Below are 24,935 nucleotides of genomic sequence, written 5' to 3' on the forward strand. Positions count from 1 at the left end.
TTGTCTTGCTGTCGGCTTGCTACAGCCGGCCGACCAGCATCTTGGGGGAATATACAAGGGCTGACCCCCTTTCTTGCAGTTTATCTCATTTTTCAGCATTCACTTGAGGTCATTAGCAGTTGCTACTGCTTCTTACCATTGTACAGCACCTACGAGCTTCCCTCGTGCTCAGTTTTCAGCAATAAACATCAGTTTCCAGCATTTACAGGTCTTGTACCTGGGCCTACATCTGTGTTTTCTATTTGCTTCACTTTCTTTCATGGTATTAGAGAAAAACGCTGACTCGTGAGCAGAAGAGAGCTGCGTTTTCTGTTTTGGAGTAGAGGCTTGGAGAGTTTGCTGCGTTTTCTATAGATTTCAGCGTAGAAGGTGCTACGTTTTCTTCTGGGAGCAAAGGCTTCCTCAAGAGTGCTGCGTTTTCTTCATCTGACACTTGGGACTGTTGTATTTCTGAATTTTCAGCAAAGATTGGTGATTTTTCTGATTGCTGAAGCCCTCTTCTAGGTGCTGAGGACATGGATCTACATCTTGGAGAGATCTTCTTCCTCTCCTTTCAGTTTCCCATCCTCCCTCCCTTTCTTCCCACCCTCCCTCCCTTTCTTCTTGCTGTGCATAGCCTGAGAGGAGGACTTGCTGATTTTTTTCAGCCCATTTCCGTGATTCTCTCCCCCCTTTTGAGGAAGTCGTGAGTTATCTCCATGACAAGTGCATGCTTCGCGGCAAAAGGCAAGCCGGCGGACTTTGCTTTTGTTGTCTCTGACAAGGGCAAGGCGAAGGCGGAAAAGGAAACTCCAACAACAACAAAAACAAAGGCAAAGGCAAGGGTAAATAGGATTCTAAGGAATCCAAGACAAAACCAATGAATGTGATTATTGTGGCCGGACAGGTCATACTGAGGCTTGCTGCTTTGCTTGTCGTGATGATTCTCGAGCAGCAAAAGCCAAGTATAAAGCCCAGGATGCTTCTATAGCATTTGACAAGGACAACACCAAAGATAAAGGCAAATCAAGTACCACCTAGGCAAAGAAAATGTGGTAGCAGATGCCCTCAGCAGAAAAGCCTCCTTGCTTGCAATCAGAGTGGTGTCAAATCCATTGATTAATGAAGCAAGAGAGAAGATCATGCAGGATAGATTCTTTGGCTCTATTGCTACCCTAATTATGTAGGAAAGCAAAACTCCTCAGGAGCTGAACCGAGTTCAAGGGTACAGCCTGGATGATGGAATTATGTATTATAATAGCATGCTATGCATTCCCAAATGATGAGGGAACTAAGGGTCAAATTTTGAATGAAGCCCATGACAGCCTTATTGCAGGACATCCAGGTTTCATCAAGACCTACATGTCTGTAAAGAAAAGCTTCTTTTGGCCTAGACTAAAAAAAGGATGTACTTAGAGGAGGGATTTGCCAAAGTTGCATACATGGCAGTCACAGATTCATTTACTTCTTCAAAGGATTCATTCCTCGTGATCACAAATATGACGTCTCCTGAAGAGGTTAGTATCACACCTGAAGCGGTGGAATGGGTTGGTGATAGTGGTGCTTCTGTCCACATGACCAATCAGGCCCATATCTTGGAGGACTACCAGACTCTCTCTTCTTCAGTTCGTATCGGTGACAACTCTTCGCTTCTTGTCACCGGTGTTGGTAATGTTTCTTTGGGTTCCTCTGCCACCTTACATGATGTTTTGCATGTACCACAAATTTCCAAAAATGTGTTTCAGTATACAAAGCTTCTCAGAAGGGACTTGGTGTGTTCTTTGATGATGAGGTCATCGAAGTAATTGACAGGAAGACTCTCGGCTTTTGCCAATGGAGTCCATGATGGGGGTCTCTACAAGATCACCAATTTTTCTTCCCAGATCCCTCACACTAATTCCCATATTCATCAGCTTTTCTCACGCGTGTTAGCTTTGGTTTCTGAGGCAGATACTAATCTGTGGCAATCTCGCTTTGGTCATGTACCCATTGCTGTCTTACATAAGTTCCATTCTAAGCAGGTTGTCAGCGGACTACCTCAGCTCAGGTCTCTCACACATCTGCTCATCCGGCATGATGGGCAAGCATCATCGAGATGCATTTCCAGGGAGGCCACTCATCGAGCAACCCGAAGACTGGAGCTTATACACGCAGATCTTGCAGGACCTATGGAAGTAGAGTCTCTTGGCGGGGCTCGATATTTTCTTCTTCTTGTGGATGATTTCACTCACAAAGTCTGGGGGAATATATAAGGGCCGACTCCCTTTCCTCCAGTTTATCTCATTTTTCAGCATTCACTTGAGGTCATTAGCAGCTACTACTGCTTCTTAGCATTATACAGCACCTACGGGCTTCCCTCATGCTCAGTTTTCAGCAATAAACATCAGTTTCCAGCATTTACAGGTCTTGTACCTGGGCCTACATCTGTGTTTTCTACTTGCTTCGCTTTCTTTCATTTAGAAATGTTAGGTGACAAAGGTTGAGCGTCTCAAAGTAGGTGGATTACTAGAAGCATTGGAAAATCCTTTTGCAAGATGGGTGAGTATCTCAATGGATTTTATTGTATGACTACCCAAGACGAAGAGAGAACATGACTTTGTGGGTGGTAGTTGATTGTATGTATCATTTTATCCCAACTAAGACGATGTCAAGACTCCCTAGTTGGCTGAATTATTCGTGGAGGGTTTGTTTAAACTTTATGGGCTACCAACCGGTATTGTCAGAGTGTTGGATGGTCACGAGGGGTGTCTTTCAAAGGCTGGATACAAAGTTGCATATCAGCATAGCTAAACATTCACAGAAGGATGGTTAATAAGAGAACTAACTTAGAAGAGTATATACCAATATTAGAGTTTGCAGTATAACAGTGCAAAGCATTTAGATAGGCAGAGATGGTTAATAAGAGAACTAACTTAGAAGAGTATATACCAATATTAGAGTTTGCAGTATAACAGTGCGAAGCATTTAGATATAGGCTGTAGATGAATTTCAACCTAGAGATCTAGTAGTAGTAGTGTTAGAGAAGAAGAAGGTACAAATGGCTGACGACTTTTGAGGATATGAATTGAATGATTAAGCTAGCTCTAGACATTATAAAGAAAGCTAGAAGTTATGGAGACTAAAACAGAAAAGGATAGAATTTACTAAAGATGCTCTTTTAAAAAAAGGTAGCAAATTGTTTAGAATTCCCAAAAACGTGCAAATGTCCTGAGCTATCTCCTAGGCAGTGTGGTCCATTCACAGTTCTTAAAAAGACAGGTGAGGTTGTGTATGAACTAAAGCTACCAAAGGATATAGAGTACATCTAGTGTTTCATGTAAATTGCTGAACAAAAAGTCAGTGATGAAGATAATTTGGTAGATGATGAAACCCTTGTTGAGATCATATGACCACCTAATCTTTCATATGAACTAGAAAGATTCTTTATGTGTTGACCAAACGCGAGGGATAGGCCATAGAAGGTCAACTTAGGAGAAGATAAGCAATTCAAAGAAAAGATTTTTTGTTGCTGTTAGCGAGGACGTAAACATTTCTTAGGGTGAGCAAGTGCTACATATTGCGTATTGATAAGATTTGCATGGAAGCGGGTGCATAAAGAGGGAATCTAGAGGGTAGGCCAGTGGGTGAGATGGTCAATGTGATTAGATATGCAATAATTAAGGTACTAATGGTCAATTCCTAAAGGGTGAAATCTTAGCAAAGACATTGACCACATGGTACCAATGGGCAAGGGGGGACTGAGTTGAGCATGAGATCAAGAGATTAATTGGGAAATACCAAATAAGGGGCTAGAGGATAAGGAAACGTGCAAGGCTTGTTATGGATGGGAGAAAAAAGCCTCTTTTCTGAAGCTTGTATGGGAGAAGAAAGCCTCTTTTCTGAAGCTTAGGTTTGTGGTTTTGTACTAATGAAATTAATCTGCAATTTAGGGTTGAATTGGGCTGCATACCTAGGTTTAGGTCTGAGTGCTTACAGGGAATGTTATGGGTACATATAATTGCTGATAACATTTAAAAAAGTTGTTTTTGGTCAAGTTTGAGCTTCATTGGGAAGTCCCCAAGTAAGCATTTGTGGTGCCTGTGTACAGTTAGCATCCATGGGGCAGCACCGTGGTGATGCTGTTTTGGACCCTCTTAGAGCAATTGGTGCTCATGACCCCTTCTTGGCTGATTCAACACCAGGAGGCTTGCTGCCAAGGTCATCTCATCAATCAGCATCCAAAGGGAAACTAGATGAGCAGGTTGAAGCTGCTGCAGCTGACTGGGAAGCTCATAGAGTATCCATACTGCACCGATTCACGTCAAGTGACACGATCAAAGTGTCAGCGGTAAGGTCTAATTGAGTTATATATCAGTCCTTAAAACATTACAATCAATCTTGGTGGTGCTCATATATGGTTGTCTGTTTTGTAAATGATGTAATGCAGACCTTGGACATCATTTCTAGGCACTTGAAAGGTATGGATTTCTGCTTCTTGATTTAGATGTATTCATTATACACCAAAAGCATCCTATTTGTTTTTGAACGGTTTTTGATGCATATGGGATGATTTTGATCTTTTGTTTGTTTGTTTCTGGAGGAGTTTTAGAGGCCACAGCCATGCATATCAAATGTTGGAATCAGAGAAACATGAATTCAAATTACATGGACATTTGAGGCACTTGTGAATGTGTATTTTTAATTATGTTAGCATGACTGCTGTTTGTCAGTTCAACTGTGTTTCTTATCTGGGGCGTTGTAAGGGGCATCCAACTCTTATCTAAATGGCTCACTCAAAGTGACTTCCATAGTGAGCCACTCTGCAGAGTGGGCACGAATGTTGAGTAAGAGAAACCAAAAGAATTTCCTAAAATGACCAAAAAAGGTTTCAAGGCCGAGGAAGCAGAATGGTGTTTGAAAGTGATTGGAGATCTACAGGAAGTGAAAGAGAGGTGGATAAACACCTCAAGGTCCACTGTCAGCAACTGTTTGGTGGGGTTGCTGCCGACAGTGGTGGACAAGAGTAGAGTTATTTTGGCCAGGAGTCAGATAGTCAAACTGGCACCCTTGGATTAGGGGGACCATCATCCATGGTTGGTTCGCGATCAGGGGTAGTCGACCATAGCAAGCACAGGTTGATTTTTTGGGATGTTGCAAGCCAGCGGTGAAAGTTGTCCAAGGAGTCCTTGCTTTCACTCATGGATCCCCGTCGCTTGTGAGGTTTCTAAGGAGTCCTTGCCTTCACTCATAGGTTCCCCCAGTGTTCAAGCAGAGTGATTGGCGCCGCACAAGAGCATTGGTCTTATTTGGAGTTTGGCATCTGAAGAGTAGAGGATCTACAACACTTCATGGCTCACCATATCCATCTCTTATTCGATTCCAGTCGAATAAGAGATGGCATCCGAAGAGTAGAGGATCTACAACACTTCATGGCTCACCATATCCATCTCTTATTCGATTCCAGTCGAATTACCTTAGAGCTTGTTTTTGCTACTTGAGCCCTTGCTTGGGGCTCCCTACATGACTTAAGTTGGTGGGAACTCAAGCAGTGGTTTGAGGAGATGGCCAAAGGCTTGACGTGATCGAGTTCCTCTCCCTTAGGAGCTCCAATTCTTCTTGTCAAGAACATAGTTACCAGGTGTTTCAAGAAATGTATTTCATAAAAATTTGTGAGGTTTCAAAAACGTTTTTTTTTTTTTTTTTTGGGGGGGGGGGGGGGGGGGGGGGCGGCTTCCCTGAGGCAAGGCTTGTGTGATGCATATATGCATAAATAAACTTGACAAACTATGGTTAAGTGTAAAAAACATACATTGTATCATACAAATCAGCCAGCTTTCAACTTTAAAAAACGTAGCAAAGAGGGGGATAACAGGGTTGCATGTCCTATAGCACACGCACACACAACATTTGTGTGGGGTCGCAACAAGGAAAGGGCTAAATTGCCAAGCACCATAATCAACTCACTTACCCAGCCTATGTGCCAACTGTGCTTGTGTGTACAGTCCCCTGAAAAACACTTTGAGATCACGGTTTTTTTTTTCAAACGCATCAAGCGATTTATAGCCCCCAGGTCCGCGCTTCAATTAGGGCACATGAGAAAACAATGGAAAAGCAATTACACAAGGCCAATGATGCTCATTTCATACTTGAATTCAATGATTAACTTGTAGCAAGAAAGTAACACTTGAGGATGGAGATCACACACATGGAGTGCTCGAGTGGCTGTGAGACTAACTGAAGCATCCCCTTATTTCCCAAGCAGCACTTGCAGACAAACACACACATAAAACCAACATAGATATGATGCCGACGACTCCCTCTGGAGCTCCCCTGAGCTATGAGACTAGATCAACAATGCGACCATACACTCTGCCCAAACCCCAGCACCCCATACCACCGGAGCCCTCCCGTCATGGTTGTGCGAGAGCCATGGCCAAATGCTTGCTTGGATCTTGATCCCCCAGGGGCTGCTTGAGCCAATAATTCACTTATATAGACTCAGCTTATAATGAAGCAGGAAAGCACACTTATTGATAATTATAGCTAGTTATAGATTTTTGCATTTATCATTGCCATGAAGCGGCCATAAGTCAAGTATTCCTTATGCGTTCCATCCATGGCCGCTCTAGGTATAGCCTCAAAATACACACCAGCCATGTTTGGACCTGCGGGGCCTTGACACATGAAAAGTTACCCTTGTGTACCATGGGGATAGAAGATGACATACGTGTCTGGTTAAGTGCATCTATCACCGCATTCTGCTGCACGGAATATACTCTATCATACTGCTGAATAGCTGGAAATTCCTCATTTCAACCCTTTTAAAAGTGAGCTTGGGAAGATTATGTTGGGTATATTGGAGTCTCAGTGTGTGTATCCCTATGTGTCTGTGTGAACAACGAAATTGCTATTGTTCTTTTGTGTGTGTGAACACTCACTTATGTGAGTAAGTGAGTAAGAGTGACATAAGCTATGATGTCACTCAGAGGAGCCTCTAAGGCTATAAAAGCATTGTACTTGCTGAAGCATCAATCACATCAATCAATCACATTGAGTCGTGCAAACATCTCTCTCGTGAGTATTGTCTCTCTCTCTCTCTCTCTCTCTCTATCACTAGCTGGCTCTCTATCAACCACCCTAGTTCAGCTCACTTGTCTAACCCTATACCATCAAATGGTATCAGAGCCATGGGTTGAAGTGTAACCTTTGAGCCACTAAAGAGTAGCCAAGTTGAGTCTTTGAGCCAAAAACATGGACAAGCTCAACCTAAGATAAAAAAAGTGGACAAGTTGGCACCAAGGGGGGGTGTTGAGAAAAGTGGTGCCAAAGCATAGCACTAAAAGATTTCCACAAAATGGATAGACTGGAGGTCCTCCATCACCTTAAGGTTTTGAGGTCTAGATGGCTAGACCAATTTGTAAAAGCCTCCAGTTAAGCGTGCATTGGCATGAACACAACTGGGATGGGTGACCTCTTGGGACTTGGCTCCTCACCCAATTTCCAACAGGTTAAACAGCTTGTTAGTTCATATTAAGGTCAAAGGAAGGGACATCAATGTAATTGGCTAGTGGATTAGTGTGAGAGAGCACAGGTTAGTAGAGAGGCGTAAAGACAAAAATCCATTGCAACTTATTTGATCGTTGACACCTCTCTTTTTTCTCTCATTTGGAAGGCATGGCAACTCATAATGTGGCCTGGGCTAGGTTTTAAGCATAGTATGATGTCATGTGCATAGTGTGTATCTACCGTGTGCTACATGCACACAAGACTAGCTTCGAGGTTTGGGGAAGCTTGGAGCCAGGCAGGCTGATTGGCGAGCTGAGTTTGGGATAGACTAACGGGCGGGCACCCAAGTATGGATGGGCGGGCGCCCAAGTGTGGACGCCCGATGACCGGCCAAGAGCCTATAAAAGGGTGGCCAAGGTTAGTCATTAGTCATATAGAGTCTCGCGTGTTTTTGTGAGAGCTCTATGGTCAGGAGCCTGGATCTAGTGTAGACGTGCACCTGCTTTATGCAGCCGAGGCCGGCAGCAGTCTCGAGGTCCGCGAGGGTAGCTTCCTGGCGGTATGGGACGTCACGAGGTAGAGATTGGTCGGTACGTCCATCTAGTTAGCTCAGCTCGTGGCTCGGTGGGGACAGCCAAGACTTGTGGGCTTGCCCACGGCTGTCAAGGTTAGGAGGTGAGTCAGGCCTGCACCCCCGTCATGTTTGTTTCGTTTATTTGCAGGTTTCGAGTCTTGTACCAAGAGCGTTCTATGAGGAGATCCTATGGGGATTTGACATATGAAGTCAGCCCAAGGCCTGAGAGAAGCATTTAGGTGACTTTAGTAAGCAAGTTTCCATGCTTAGAGGTTATGCGTATAACTGTCCTCAACCATAGGCCTAGAGTTTTTGAAGAGATACTCAGTGGGTTTGAAAGAGTACCTACATTCTTAAGGAAGGATTTGAGGAGGGACCTTTCCTCAAGCATGGGCCTACAAGGATGTCACGTGAACTCTGCACTGGGGTACACAATGACACACTGGCATGATCATCCGTGCAAACATTTGTACAAAATAGTATCTTTTTATAGGAATATTTGTCGTACGCTGTGATCCCATTGTGAGCCCTCAGGCCAGGGATAGTCAGGCACGAGCTACGTTGGTCAGCCTCCGAGCCATAGATGTCAGTTTGGAGTCGGTCATTTCAACCCACTTGGAGAATTCATCAGTTAGTGCATGTAGAAGTCAACTTTAGCATTAAGTCTTGCATTAGAAAGCATATAACTTGCGTTTGTAACCGCTCCCTACGGGAGGCCTACGAATCGAAAGATAAAATACACATTATTAGATCACTTAACTCATACAAACAACGGAACAATACTTGCAACATTAAAACTGGAAATGACAAAGAATACTTGACACCATCACTGGGGCCGGAAAGGGCCGGCCCCCCCTTAATACAGTTTGTATTTCTTGGAGTATTTATATGTACAAGTGTTCAAGGGTATCAAGGCCAAATTTCTCCATAACATGGAGTGAATACAACTGAAACAATAAGATTTCTGTCGATGAATCATCAGTTGTCGGAGTAGACCAAATCACAGGCAGTTTTCCACCTTCATTGGGTGAACACCCGCCGCTCAGTGGTCTTCTGGGACCGTGTACCAACAGGCACGCCCGTACTAACACCTGGCAGGGTGAGGCACCACAGAGGGAGTGATGCTTGTTGGTGCTCCCAAGTAAGCTTTGCTCCCAGTTTTCCCTCAAACCCCATTGACCTTCATTGGCTCCTTTGAATGTGAGGGTGCGGTCAGGGTACTCACGGGGAAAGATCACTATCCCAATGGCCTTCCATGGTGAAGGAAACCGGTGGTGATGATTGCCTACACAAGACTTGAAAAAACAACATTTAAATTTAATCTTATCTAAATTTGAATTACAGAAATAAGTACTTGATTTAGATTCAAATTGGGATCTAAGGAGAGGAGACTGTCCTCTTTAATGAGGTCTTGGTTGGTGCAATCAGCAACAATCGGTGGTTACTGATGGAGCGTACAGGAGCAGCAGACGGCAGGTGTGAAGGTGGATACAGGGGCAGCAGCAAACCTGCCTGGTCCTTGTTGGTGCAAACAGTAGTTGGCGGCAGGTACTGGGGCAGGAGCCGACGGGTACATGGGCAGCAGTAGCTGGGGGGTACCGGGGCAGCAGCAAGCGTGTATAGGGGCAGCAGTCGGCGGGTACAAGGGCAGACAGGGGGGTACAGGGGTAGCAGCCGGCGGGTACAAGGGCAGCAGCAAGCGGGTGAAAAACCATCCCCCCCCCCCCCCTTCTAATCCAGTAGGCGCCCTCTTTCCATCAACCACCCCCTTCCCACCATCCACGTGCTGGAGGGAATTTTTCCCATGCAATCCTAGTCTAAAATATTATTAGGCCTTAATGGTTAATCCTTGGGCACCCACATTGAAAGGTATCCAATCATTATTTTAAATATGTGTGAACACCCAACCTTATAAATATTAAGGTTTACACTACTTTATAGATTTTACATTTGAAAAAGGCCAAGAAGGCAATACTTACCACCTGTTCACATGCTACACCAACTCGTCAGCAAACAACACACCCACGGTACATTGGGGGCGTCCCTGTCCAGTGTACTGGCATGTCATAACAGGCAAACACACGAAAACAAGTCATGCGAAAACAAGTCATGCGAAAACAAGTTTATGCATGCAAACATGAATGCATGTGCACATGTAATGGACGAAATCTCCCTTTCATGAAACTTGTACAAGGATTTCTTGTCGGGTACGAAACTAGCACGGCATAAATGTGAAGTCTTGGTCTTCCTATTGAGTGACAGTTCCATAGGCAAAACACAAATCCTGGCACGAGCCTTCCGATGGAGTGACAATTCCATAGACAAAGCTCGGCACAAATATCAGTCCTACCATGCAGTGACAGTCCCATGGGTAAGACACAATCTTGGTCATACACGGGTGGCAGCAAACAGGCTCCCGTCCATATGGCACAACACTGGTCACACACGGGCGGCACAAAACTGGTTCCCGTCCATGTGACACAAGATGGCTGACCCTTTCACCTGGGGCACTGGCTTGGCCACATGTGAACATGGTACAAATCTGGCCGCTCCATGGAGTGATAGTCCCATACAAGTAGCTCTAGAAATGGAGATGGACCAAATGGTGACATTCCCCCGGGCTTCTAAACAGTTGACCTCAACTGAAAAGCCTCAAGATACACTTGCAAAAATTGTGGGTAATCAACGAAGTAATCCTCATCTATCCACTTTGCATTAATGGGTAAATAATTTTTAAACTTCACAAGGTATCTCTTGGAAAGCTTTCCTGTTGGTAGCCTTCTCTCCTTGTGAAACACAATCTGCTTTGGCTGGAGGATCTCCTCAAGCTCATCAATCTCGGGTGGATCTTCTGTGACAGGCTCTTCCGGATCTGGCCCCACATACTTCCGCAAAAGACCCACGTGAAAAGCATTATGAATCTTCCAATGACTGGGTAAGGCAAGCATGTAGGACACTTCATTAATCTTTTCAATCACTTTGAAGGGTCCATAATATCGAGTAGAAAGCTTTGGATATGATCCGTCTCGTCCTGGCCTCTTTCGAAGCCTAGCTTTCTCAAATTTCAGCAATCCCTAATCACCTTCCTTGACTTCCTTGACTTGCATGTCCCTTCTATGCTTGTCACAGCAGCTCTCTTATGCTTGTCTTGAGAGCATGCAATGGCTGTCCGGACCTGAGCAAAGGCGACATCCAAGTCACACACATACTCATTGGTTGCAAAATCTCATCCTTTGTACGAAGGATGGGTGGCAAGATCACTCTGCCATAAATAATCTCAAACGGGGCCTTTCCCGTGGAGGCATGTGCTGGATTATATCATCTCCAGAGGGTCTACATCACCTTTTTTCATGCTTGTATTGGCCATTTATGAGGCCCTACATTGGCATATCTTAGCAGAGATTATTTAGCATTTTTCTACCATTTTTTGGTATTTTTAGGCATTTTTTGTAGCATTTTATGCTGGTGTCATGCTGTCGGCCTACCACAGCTTGCCGACCAGCATCCTGGGGGAATATATAAGGGCTGACTCCCTTTCTCCCAGTTCATCTCATTTTTCAGCATTCAGTTGAGGTCATTAGCAGCTGCTACTACTTCTTACCATTGTGCAGCACCTACGGGCTTCCATCGTGCTCAGTTTCAGCCATAAACATCAGTTTCCAGCATTTACAGGTCTTGTACCTGGGCCTACATCTGTGCTTTATATTTGCTTCACTTTCTTTCATGGTATTAGAGAAAAACGCTGACCTGTGATGAGCAGCAGAAAGCTGCGTTTTTTGTTTTGGAGCAGAGGCTTCGACAGTTTGCTGCGTTTTCTGCAGATTTCAGCATAAAAGGTGCTGTGTTTTCTTCCGGGAGCAGAGGCTTCCTCAAGAGTGCTGCGTTTTCTTCATTTGACACTTGGGACTGTTGTATTTCTGAATTTTCAGCAAAGATTGGTGGTTTTTCTGATTGCTAAAGCTCTCTTCTAGGTGCTAAGGACAGGGAACTACATCTTCGAGAGATCTTCTTCCTCTCCTTTCAGTTTCCAACCCTCCCTCCCTTTCTTCTTGTAGTGCACAGCCTAGAGGAGGACTTGCTGATTTTTTTCAGCCCCTTTCTTTAGAGAAGGTTTCTTGTCAGAGGACATGGCTTCACGAGGTTTCTCTATTGCTGCTCCTTCTCCTGTTGATTCTCCAGCACCATCACGGCCTGGATCCCCTGCTCCCGCTGCTCCACAGGTGGTTCCTATTCCCAATCTTTCCTCTCTGAGTTTCTCTCATCCAGGTCTTGCTCCGACACCTACCCACATACCATCCTACAATCCTCCCCAAGTCAGTGACTCCATTAAGCTTACAGCATCCAACTATCATACTTGGTCTTTCTACCCTCAGTTGTTGTTGGAAGCAATCGGTGTGTGGATGGCTATCTCCACACCTCACTTGGTGGACCCTGCTTTGAGAAGCATATTGGATGCTCGGGCTCGTCTTATCATCATACATTGCATGACTCCATCCATACATGCACGGTTTGTCTCCTCTCGGAATAATGCTCATCAGATGTGGATAGAGATCCAGAGGAGGTATGGTAGAGTTTCGACAGTGAAGATTGCCAAATTGGAGTCAGATCTGGAGAAGCTTACCATCACTGAATCAGATAACTTGATTGAGAAGATTGGAGAGTTCTCCCGTATCAAGCTGCAACTTGAAGAGTACGAGAGCACCATCAACAATCCCATCCATAAACTTCTTGGTAAGTTGCCTGCTTCCTTTGATTCTTTCAGAGATAATATTTATTTCTGTGTTCCTTCCTCCTTTTGAGGAAGTGGTGAGTTATCTCGATGACAAGTGCATGCTTTGCGGAAAAGGCAAGTCGGAGTCTGCTTTTGTTGCCTCTAACAAGGGCAAAAGCAAAGGCGGAAAAGGGAACTCCAACAACAACAACAACACCACCACCACCAAAAACAAAGGCAAAGGCAAGGGTAAACATGATTCTAAGGAATCCAAGGACAAAAGCAATGAATGCGATTATTGTGGCAGGACAGGTCATACTGAGGCTCGTTGCTTTACTCGTCGTGATGATTCTCGAGCAGCAAAAGCAAGTATAAAGCCCAGAATGCTTCTAAAGCATATGACAAGGACAACACCAAAGATAAAGGCAAAGTTTCAGAGGAGGGATTTGCCAAAGTTGCATACATGGCAAGCACAAATTCATCCACTTCTTCAAAGAATTCATTCCTCGTGATCACAGATATGACTTCTCCTGAAGAGGTTAGTGACACACCTGAAGCGGTGGAATGGGTTGGTGATAGTGGTGCTTTTGCCCACATGACCAATCAGGCCCATATCTTGGAGGACTACCATACTCTTCTCTTCTTCAGTTTATCGGCGAGAACTCTTCGCTTCCTGTCACCGGTGTTGGTAATGTTTCTTTGGGTTCTTCTGCCACCTTACATGATGTTCTTCTACTTGTACCACGGATTTCCAAAAATCTGTTTTCAGTATACAAAGCTTTTCTCACGCGTGTTGGCTTTGGTTTCTGAGGCAGATACTTCTCTGTGGCATTCTCGCTTCGGTCATGTACCCATTGCTGCCTTACAGAAGTTCCATTCTAAGTAGGTTGTCAGTGGACTACCTCAGCTCAGGTCTCTCTCACATTTGCTCATCTTGCATGATGGGCAAGCATCATCGAGATGCATTTCCAGAGGAGGCCACTCATCGAGCAACCCGAAGGCTGGAGCTTATACATGCAGATCTTGCAGGACCTATGGAGGTTGAGTCTCTTGGCGTGGCTCGATATTTTCTTCTTCTGGCTCGCAAGTCAGATGCTTTTGCCAGTTTCGGGATTTGGATCGCAATGGTGGAAAATCAGTCTGGGGGTAGAGTTTCATTCCTCGGGACTGATAATGGTGGCGAGTTTGTACCATTTGATGACTTCCTTGCTTCGAAGGACATTCATTGACAGACTACTGTTCCTTACACTCCTTAGCAGAATGGAGTTGTGGAACGAAAGAATCGGACTGTCAAAGAGATGGCTCGTGCTTTGTTGCATCATGCAGGTCTCCCGTCTGCTTTTTGGGGTGAAGCTATGGCTACCTCAGTTTATCTCATTAACCACTCTCTCACAAAAGCGGTTGAGGGAATGACTCTGGAGGAGGCTTTTACAGCCCACAAGCCGTCTGTTTCTTATGTTCGTGTTTTTGGCTGTGTTGCTTATGTGCATGTCCCAGAGAAGAAAAGGACCACACTCGCCCCGAAGTCAAAGAGGATCTTCACACGCTATAGTCTGAGATCCAAAGGGTACCGCTTTTGGGATCCGGAGGTTGATGACATCATCATTTCCCGTGATGCTCCGTTTGATGAGAGCTGCTCCTTTACAATCCCGGTGCCAGTTGCTCCTTTACAATCACCCGTTCCCGTTGCATCAGCTTCTGCAACTCCCAGTCCCTCTACAAGTCTTGCTTTGACTCTGGGATTACCCTCACCAGTGCTTAGCTCATCACCACTTCTAGCAACATCGGATGAGTCCTCTACTGTAGCTGGATCTTCTTCTTCACGCTTTGAGAGGAAGGCTGGCCTACCTCGGTGGGTTCAGCAACTCTTTAGAGATTTTGGTCTCACTGATGCACAACTCCATAACCAGATCTCTACCACCACCCCTGGACCTCGCCGTTCATCTCGGGCTTCCATATCTCATTACACAGTGAATTATGCTCTCATGAGTTCTCTTCAGGAGATTGATGAGCTTGAGAATCCAAAGGAGGCTCTTTCACAGCTGCAGTGGCGGCAAGACATGGAAGCAGAGATGGCCTCTATTGAGGAATAACACTTGGTCTTTGGTACCACGGCCTTTACATCGTCGTGTTATTGGTGTGAAATGGATTCTCAAAGTCAAGTTTCATGCAGGAGGATATGCTCAGAAGACAAGTGAAGAATTTGATGTAACATTTGCTCCTACAGCCAGGTATACCACCATCAGGATTGTTTTGGCTTTGGCTGCACACTTCAGATGGCCCGTGTTCCAGATGGATGTCAAATCCGCTTTTCTGAATGCAGATTTAGAGGAGGAAGTTTATGTTGAGCAGCCTCGTGGTTTTATGATTCAAGGATAGGACACCCATGTTTATCTTCTTCAGAAGGCTCTTTATGGTCTCAAACAGGCACCCCGTGCCTTACCCGTCGAAGTATGGACAGTGTTGTTAGAAGCAAACTCCACCAAAGGAAGATACTTTTCCCATTGTTGCTTGTGCTCTGACACATAACACTTAAGAAGATCTAACACTGTAGAATTTGCCTCTTCCGATTGACCATCTGTTTGTGGATGAAATGATGATGAAAACTTGAGAGTTGTACCCATGTTGTCAAACAACCCTCTCCAAAATAAACTCGTCATCCATGGATCACGGTCACTAATGATAGACGAAGGCAAGCCATGATACTTGAAGATGTTCGCCATGAACAACTTCACCATATGACGGTCAAACTTCACCTTTTGACATACGATGCATTGTCTAACAAAAGCATCATCTCTTCTCAAGGTCGGCCAATAAAAGAAAGTCTCAATTGCCTTTACCGTGGTGTCAATACCTCTATGACCTGCATACGGTGGAGCATGACTTTTAATCATAACCTTGAGTCGTAATTGCCTGGTAACACAATCTACCATGCATCAACAAAAAACCATCCCTGAGAGTATAATGATCATGTCGCTGACCCTCAGACATCTGATCATAGAGCCTTCCAAAATCCTCATCATGGGCATACTGCTCTTTCATCTCATCAAGCTCATGATGATAAGCAAGTGAAACTGCTGAGACTTGTGGCTTGCGTGACAAAGCATCTGCCACAACATTCTTTTTGCCTTCCATGTGTACAATCTGAAAGTGGAACATAGACAAAAAGTTGGCCCATCTCATATGCTTCTCAGAAAGTCTAGTTTGCGTGAGGAAATAACGCAAAGTCTGATGATCTGTCTGCACAGTGAAATCAACCCCAAGCAAATAGTGTTTCCATGTAGAAAGAGCATGAATTACAGCCAACATTCCTTTCTCATAAACCTGCAAATGCTTCTCGGCATTCTGTAATATACGACTCTCATAGGCTATCACATGTCCTTCTTGCATGAGAACTGTCCCAATGCTGTTCCCACATGCATCACACTGGACAACAAAAGCCTTTCGGAGATCTGGTAGTACCAATACGGGATCCGAAGTAAGCTTTTCTTTACCGTATGTACCGCCTAATAGGAACACAATCCCAAAAAATTGCATACATCATGCACGGTTCTCAAATCTGGCCAATTGAAAATTGCTTCCACTTTCAAAGGATCCATACGGACTCCATGTTTAGACACGATATGCCCCAAGAAGTGTATCTCTTCCAAGAAGAACTCACTCTTCTTGCCATTAATGACGAGCCTATGCTTCCGAAGTTCTTCAAACGCAATGGCCAAATGCTTCCTATGCTCCTCCTTTGTGCGTGAAGGCACAATCATATCATCAAAGAATGTGCCCACAAACGCTCTATGAGGCCGGAAAATCCTGTCCATCATCTTGTGCAATGACTCAGAAAAACAATCTTGGAATTCACATAAGAAATTAGTCCCGTCTTTATCTAACATAGACAAATTAGATTTAGACTCATCATCTTTTGCATCCTTTACAAAAACCAAGTACGCGGAAAGATGCTTTTTCATTACTGATGAAATTGCCGAAGCTGATACAATAGGAATAGATTCCCCTTTTAGCTTTACATCCAAAATATGCTCTTTCCCTCTATGAGTCAAAGTAATCTTCCTGTTATACGTATCCACCACCACATGTACTCTATGGCACCATGGCATACCCAACAAAACATCACATCCATCAAGTGGCATGATGAAGAACTCCTCACTGTCCACATAACCCTGCACATGAAGCCTGAGCTTCCCAATAATAGGGGTAACGGGTTCTGCATACCCAAGACAAGCCATATTAGCCTCATACCTCTGCACGGATCCCCAATCGGCCAGCCAAATCCGGTGAGATAAAGTTGGCTCTAGCACCTGTGTCAAAGAAAATCAAGGCATTCTGATCTCTCACTTTGTCCCATTCCGTGCACAACTCAGTCTCTTCACCACCAGGCTGTTCCCCAGCAAGATCAGGAACTAACCCTGCAGAAGGTTTTGGTTTCTTAGACTTGGGCTCCCCTTTAGTATCAGAGTCCTTTTGGGACTTACGCTTGGGATAGTTAACAGACATATGTCCTTCCTCTGTACAGTAAAAGCACTTCCGAGCATCCATCAAAGCCTCTCTCTACTCAGGAGTTCTCTTGGGCATTGGTAGCTTCTTATACCGCTTCTCTGTAGACCCTTTTGCATCACGTGAAGCATGCCTTGACTTTTCAAATTTCTTGCTTGAGCTTTTACTTCCTTTAAATCCAGATGAGACTCGAGTGAGTAACGCATTTGCCGTCATAGCATTCTCTATCATCTGCGACATATTTGTTACTCGAGTCTTTATGCAATAGTCACGCACTTCCTTGGGCAGCCCACAACAATACTTCTCCACCTGCTCAGACAAAGGCACTGCACGATAAGAAGTAACTGGGAGTAAAGCTTCCCAAAACTTCTTATTATAATCCTCAAGATTTTCACACTTTGATGCATCCAACTTATGCCATGCTGTCATTACATCCACCTCAAAAGTAGATGTGATGTAACGCGCGGAAGCTCTGGGTAGTCTTCTTTCAGCCCTAAACACTCTTGGAAACCTTCTGATGCAAAAACGCACCATCTGATGCAAAAACGCAGGTAGAGAGAGAGTAGAGAGAGAGAGTAAGAAGTGCTGGAAATTCAGTATATCTATTGTACAAAAAGGGTCCATGTCTTTGCAGCCCTTGGCTGCCTTCATAAAAAAGGTGATAACACACCCAAAACTTGCCCTAGACTAGGATCCTAATGACTCTCACCCCTAGTGGGTGGAATGAATAAAACAAGGAGCAAGGGTGCCTTTATATAGGCCTTGGAATAAATGGTGAACTGGCCGACTGCTGGTCGGCCAGTTACATGTCCAAAAAAATCCTTTTAATGCAGCCCAACTGGATGTGCTTGTAGTCCTTGATGCGCCTGCTCTGCTGCCACACCTTCCTGGCCTTGCTGACGTCAGCCGACATGCTTTCTGGTACAGCCGACAGCTCCTCTCAGCCGACTGCACCCTGGTTCGTCTCCACATCCAAACTGGCCACTTGTGCTCCAATCCTTGGCTCTGTCTGGTTCTGCTCTTTATCTGGCTGCCTCTTCTGGATCTAGCCCTGAGAATGTCCATGGCATCTATGATGCACATGACATCCCCCTCTGCTAAACTTGATGACGGGAATCCAACCTGCTCTTGGATGACTGTCATCATCCCAATCCTGTCCTGAAGTCCATCTGTCATCATCCATCCCTGGCAAACCTTTTTCTCTGAAAATCCGTTCGGTTCTCCAAACCACTCTGTCTCTGATGAAGATCTATGCATCTGGTCTTCCTCTAGTCCACAATCCATTCCTGCCTTGGCTCTGAACACGGTCTTGGTCTGGAACTGAGTCTGGCACTCTCACATCACCCTTGGAGGATCAACCTCACTTGGGACCGTTCCCTTAGAACCCATCTGGCTCACGGAACTGCCATCCCCATCTGGCACTGTGGAACACCACCAACAAACCTCCTGGGAGTTCTTCCCGATCTGTGTTCCCGCCTTGGGCTTCGAATCCGTGTACTTTCCTGTACCTTGGACCTGTACACCATCATCTGGGACTGAATCAGTGTTTAGCTTTGCTGAGCCTGATGCTCTGATACCAATGTAACGCGCGGAAGCTCTGGGTAGTCTTCTTTCAGCCCTAAACACTCTTGGAAACCTTCTGATGCAAAAACGCACCATCTGATGCAAAAACGCAGGTAGAGAGAGTAGAGAGAGAGAGTAAGAAGTGCTGGAAATTCAGTATATCTATTGTACAAAAAGGGTCCATGTCTTTGCAGCCCTTGGCTGCCTTCATAAAAAAGGTGATAACTCACCCAAAACTTGCCCTAGACTAGGATCCTAATGACTCTCACCCCTAGTGGGTGGAATGAATAAAACAAGGAGCAAGGGTGCCTTTATATAGGCCTTGGAATAAATGGTGAACTGGCCGACTGCTGGTCGGCCAGTTACATGTCCAAAAAAATCCTTTTAATGCAGCCCAACTGGATGTGCTTGTAGTCCTTGATGCGCCTGCTCTGCTGCCACACCTTCCTGGCCTTGCTGACGTCAGCCGACATGCTTTCTGGTACAGCCGACAGCTCCTCTCAGCCGACTGCACCCTGGTTCGTCTCCACATCCAAACTGGCCACTTGTGCTCCAATCCTTGGCTCTGTCTGGTTCTGCTCTTTATCTGGCTGCCTCTTCTGGATCTAGCCCTGAGAATGTCCATGGCATCTATGATGCACATGACATGTGAGCCACACGGAAGAGAACACTTGTTTAAACTGTATCCAAGTAGATGGTGCTATGCCGTATAAAAGAATAGTGGACCACCACTGCAATGCATTGCCCTTGAGAAAAGTCGCAGCTTTTCTCACCTTAGAGGATTCCGTGTAATTTCCACCAGAAAAAGCAGCATCAAACTGCTGTAAAAAGGTAAGTGCCTTTAGCTTGTCTTTGGCCCCACTGAATGTGTCAAACTTCACTGTAGCTCCCCCTTCCTTATAATCCTTCGCCTTACCCATAGGCGTTAGATTATCGTAAGGAAGTGGCTTCACAAGATTGCTACCCCCAGCATTCATGCCCATCATAGGGTCAACATTGCCAGTTCCCACACCTGGCATACCATACATTCCTCCCATGTTTCCAAACATACCACTATGCATACCCGGCTGCATGCTCCTATACATGTTTCCTTGCATTCGGAGCTGCACACCACCATTGCATACCAGGCTGAAAATTAGCTCCAAAATTCCCTTGCATACCCATGCCTCCCTGAGGGTAACCCCCAATCATAGATTGGAACACAGAGCCACCATCAAAATAGCATGGATGCATAGATTGCTGCGGAATAGGTGGCTGTCCGAAAAAGGAACTCTGTGAGTTTGCACCAAAAGTGTTTTGCATGTTCGGAAACTGTCCAAAAGAAGGATCCTGTGGGAAGGCACCACTATTGCCCTGAGGTGGGTTCCTAGAACGCACTTTCTTCTTCTCAGGCTCAGAACGGGATCTCATAAATTCAGCAAACTTCTCACTTTGAGTGAGCTGCATAAACACATCCATTACCCCTGCCAAACGATTTTTAAACTGAGCATCATCTTCCTCTTTACTAGGCATGTCTTTTGGCTGTGTTACATCCTCATATTGTGCATCTTCTGCAACCTATTCTCCTGCAAGAATATCCTCAGATTCATTTCTCTCAAGAGAGGCCTCTTGCTCTTCCTCTTCATCATAAAAATATTCATCTTCTGTGTCTGACATGTTGTTGAATTTTTCAGCACTGGCTTTCCTCGAGACAACCACCAGCTCACCCCCTTAAGAAAGTTGATGATGCATTTGCCATTCAGTTCCCACAGTAGGCAAGTCTTTGGCTCAAAGGATTCAACTCCTATAGTCGACCTCAGTCTCGGCAGAAGAAGTCAGAAGGGGGCAGTGGTTTCAGTGGAGAAGGATCAGCAGAGGAGTGGAAAGGTTGCCGGGTATACCACCTAGCAACAGTTTAGTAGAGGGGAATGTCACCTGCACACCCATCAGGTGTACAAGTGGCATGGCATCATCAAGCATTAATCAGGACATTTAAGTATTATTCAGGCATATATCAGCATAAGCATGTATATAGGGGTGTTTCAGCACCAACATCAGTACCTTAGTCTTCATGAGCATGTAAGGCATTTACTTGCATCAGGTCAGGGCTGTTAGCACCAACCGACAGCACATTATGGGCAGCCGACAGCAATTAGGCATTTATGGCAGGTCGTGAGCATCCAGGAGCTGGCCGACAGCAGCAAGGTTGGCCGACCAGCATTATTCACACATATAAATAGAAGCGCATCATTTCAGTCCATCATCTCAGATCAACATCGCATTGATCATCCTCTCCTCAGCATTTCCTTTTTAGGCAACAAGGAGAGCATCAGTTCGTCAGCGTTTTTCAGCATATAGACAGCATCAGGTCCAAGCTTCTCTTCAGTGTTTCCTTCCCAGGAGACAAGGGAAAGTCAGTGGGACACCAGTTCATCCAGCATATAGTCATCAAATCAGCATATTCAGCACCATAGGCAGCATATTCAGCACATAGTTCATCATTCCTACCTCCTACATAGAGGGAAGCCGGCATCGAAGGGTGGACCTCAGCATTGGGGCAAGGAACAGTCCTCATCATCAGCATTCAGCACATCCCTCTCATCCCAAGAACGATCTTCATTTAGGACAGCATCATAGATCTGTTTAGATCTCATTGTAAACCCATTCATCTAATATAGTTGCATTGCATTGCATTGACACTATTTGTCTATCTCTTAAGCATCATTAAGTGAAGTTTAGTTAGCCTAAGGTTGTGATTACTACGATCAATCCCTCCCATGTCACATTGGTATCAGAGCGTTACACGGTAACCAGCCTTAGATCATTTTCATTCCATCAGTCATTCAGTCAGACATCATGTTAATCGCTTCCACACAGTTAAGCCCAGTTCTTAAAATCTTGCAGGCCATCCTTAGGGATTTTCCCTTAGGCATGCATTAGTAAGCCATCCTTCTGCATTCTTGCATAGCATATAGGGTTGCACATGGCTTGCATAGCAGACATCCTAGCAGTCAGTCTTGCATCTGCAAGGCATACATGTTGCCCATGAATTCTCTTGGGAAGAATGACATCCATCATCAAAGGAGTACATAAAGTTTTGGGCTTCAACTGGCAGCAGCAAGGGATTCTCTTCCACAGACGAAGACGGAAGTTTGCTCCAAACATCGCCTCAGGAGGTTCAGAGGTTCAGAAACGACGGAGATGGTGGGTGAAAGGATTCCACAGACAAGTCAGGGGTGACTCAGGTATTTCCAAGGAGTTTGAGCAGCATTTGCCATTCAGTTCCCGCAGTAGGCAAGTCTTTGGCTCAAAGGATTCAACTCCTAGAGTCGACCTGACCCCCAGGTATACCACCTAGCAACTATTTAGCAGAGGAGAATGCCACGTGCACACCCATCAGGTGTACAAGTGGCATGGCATCATCAAGCATTAATCAAGACATTTAAGTATTATTCAGGCATATATGTATATGGGGGTGTTTCAGCACCAACATTAGTACCTTAGTCTTCATGAGCATGTAAGGCATTTATTTGCATCAGGTTGGGGCTGTAAGCACCAGCAGCCGACAGCACATTATGGGCAGCCGACAGCAGGTAGGCATTTATGGCAGGTCGTGAGCATCCAGCAGCTGCGGTCGACAACAGCAAGGTTGGCCGACCAAGATTATTCACATATATAAATAGAAGCGCATCATTTCAGTCCATCATCTCAGATCAGCATCGCATTGATCATCCTCTCCTCAGCGTTTCCTTCTTAGGCAACAAGGAGAGCATCAGTTCGTCATCAGTTCATCAGCATTTTTCAGCATATAGACAGCATCAGGTCCAAGCTTCTCTTCAGCGTTTCCTTCCCAGGAGACAAGGGAAAGTCAGTGGGACAACAGTTCATTCAGCATATTCAGCACCATAGGCAGCATATTCAGCACATGGTTCATCATTCCTACCTCCTACATAGAGGGAAGCCGGCATCGAAGGGTGGACCTCAGCATTGGAGCAAGGAACAGTCCTCATCATCAGCATTCAGCCCATCCCTCTCATCCCGAGAAGGATCTTCATTTAGGACAGCATCATAGATTCTTTTAGATCTCATTGTAAACCCATTCATCTAATATAGTTGCATTGCATTGCATTGACACTATTTGTCTATGGGCAACCCCAAGTGTGAAGGGGGACCAAGGTATTAACTTTATAAAGTTAATAAACCTTGGGTGGCCCTTAGAACGTTTAATAAACTTTAAAGGGGCCACTAGGATAATTATGGAGTGGGCTACTCTACTTTTAGAGTACACGCCTCCCTCTCCATCTTCTCTCTCTTGCTTTTTGAAGAAGGCGGGTAGTCGACTGGCTGCATGGAGAACAAGCTGGAACTGGTCACCTGCAGGAAGCCGTACACACGTGTGCTGCAGGTACAGAACTGTACGGTCAGGTACAGGCGGGTACTGAACTGTTGTGGAAAAGTCGTACACACGTGTGCTGCAGGTACTGGCTGGCTGTGCTGCGTAGAGGGAGACTGGTACAGTCGGCGCATCACACAAGCAGGTTTAGACAGATCTGTCGAGCTGTGCAGGCGGCACATCAATCAGGCGGCTACAGGTACAGTTCTGTACGGATAGGTACAGGCGGGTACAGTCCAGTCCAGTCCAGTCCAGCAGTACAGGCAGCGCATCACTCTGGCGGTTGCAGGGGACTAGTACGGACAGGTACACACGTGTGTTGCAAGTACAAATCTGTACAGACAGGTGCACACGTGTGCTGTAGAGTTGCTGACACAGGCGGCTGCGGGTACGCCTAGGCTAGTACGGTCAGTCCATCTCGTGCAGAACTGTGCATAACAGTTGGCAGAGCAGTTGATATACTTTGAACATTTCTTCCTCTCTTTCTTTCCACTGGCGTATGTCTGCTTACAGAGTTGTTTCTTCTGGCCCTTTGTGAGAGGAGGGGTATGGCAGTTTGAAGGGTGGGAACAGAGTTGGACAGTGGATTTGTACTTTGGCTGAGTTTGAAGCCATGAACATGGAACAGCTAGATGCGTGCTCAAGGCTGCCCTGTTGTATTGTCTTGGTTGATTAGAGGAGACCATAGTGTGTTGCTTTCGTGGGACACAGATCTGTATGTGAATCCTCTATTCTAAGAGGTCTTCAGGGCTGCCAGATTGGACATGCAGGTTTACTTTCCTTGACTGGCTTTGTTGTACTCAGTTAAATTTTTCCATCGAATTTGAATAAAGAAATACCGAAAGGGGCGCCAAGCTTTGGGGCCAACAGGTGTCGTTTTTCCTTTTTGTTCTAGAGCATTCTAGCTCTTGTTCACTTCTTAACTGTCTGGACTACAATTGGATAGGTGACTGCTAGTCTACCACACTTTGGTTTGTACCAGAGGCCGGTTTCAAGGTTCCATTGCCAGGACCTTGCTAAAATTGCTTGGAAATACCTGAGTCACCCCTGACCTGTCTGTGGAATCCTTTCACCCACCATCTCCGTCGTTTCTGAACCTCTGAACCTCCTGAGGCGATGTTTGGAGCAAACTTCCGTCTTCTTTTGTGGAAGAGAACCCCTTGCTGCTGCCAGTTGAAGCCCAAAACTTTATGTACTCCTTTGATGATGGATGTCATTCTTCCCCAGAGAATTCATGGGCAACATGTATGCCTTGCAGATACAAGACTGACTGCTAGGATGTCTGCTATGCAAGCCATGTGCAACCCTATATGCTGTGCAAGAATGCAGATGGATGGGTTACTAATGCATGCCTAAGGGAAAATCCCTAAGGATGGCCTGCAAGATTTTGAGAACTGGGTTTAACTGTGCGGAAGCGATAAACATGATGTCTGACTGAATGACTGATGGAATGAAAATGATCTAAGGCTGGTTACCGTGTAATGCTCTGATACCAATGTGACATGGGAGGGATTGATCGTAGTAATCACAACCTTAGGCTAACTAAACTTCACTTAATGATGCTTAAGAGATAGACAAATAGTGTCAATGCAATGCAACTATATTAGATGAATGGGTTTACAATGAGATCTAAACAGATCTATGATGCTGTCCTCAATGAAGATCCTTCTCGGGATGAGAGGGATGGGCGGAATGCTGATGATGAGGATTGTTCCTTGCTCCAATGCTGAGGTCCACCCTTCGAT

The 24,935-nt window shown here is 45.3% G+C and overlaps 1 protein-coding gene across 4 annotated transcripts in view; it reads left to right on the plus strand.

Annotated features, from left to right (window-relative positions):
- Nucleotides 1-24,935, plus strand: part of LOC147623791 (uncharacterized) — a 105,811-nt gene that overhangs the window by 18,083 nt on the left and 62,793 nt on the right. For all 4 annotated transcript variants that reach the window (XM_086820400.1, XM_086820401.1, XM_086820402.1 and 1 more), the window contains exons 2-3: nt 4,067-4,306; nt 4,406-4,436. In XM_086820400.1, the coding sequence (XP_086676526.1) occupies nt 4,067-4,306; nt 4,406-4,436 (271 nt within the window). The remainder of the gene's footprint in view (nt 1-4,066; nt 4,307-4,405; nt 4,437-24,935) is intronic.

This window comes from Cibotium barometz, chromosome 26 (genome assembly GCF_041138505.1).
Source record: "Cibotium barometz isolate CiBa-2024 chromosome 26, ASM4113850v1, whole genome shotgun sequence".
Classification (NCBI taxonomy): Eukaryota; Viridiplantae; Streptophyta; class Polypodiopsida; order Cyatheales; family Cibotiaceae; genus Cibotium; species Cibotium barometz.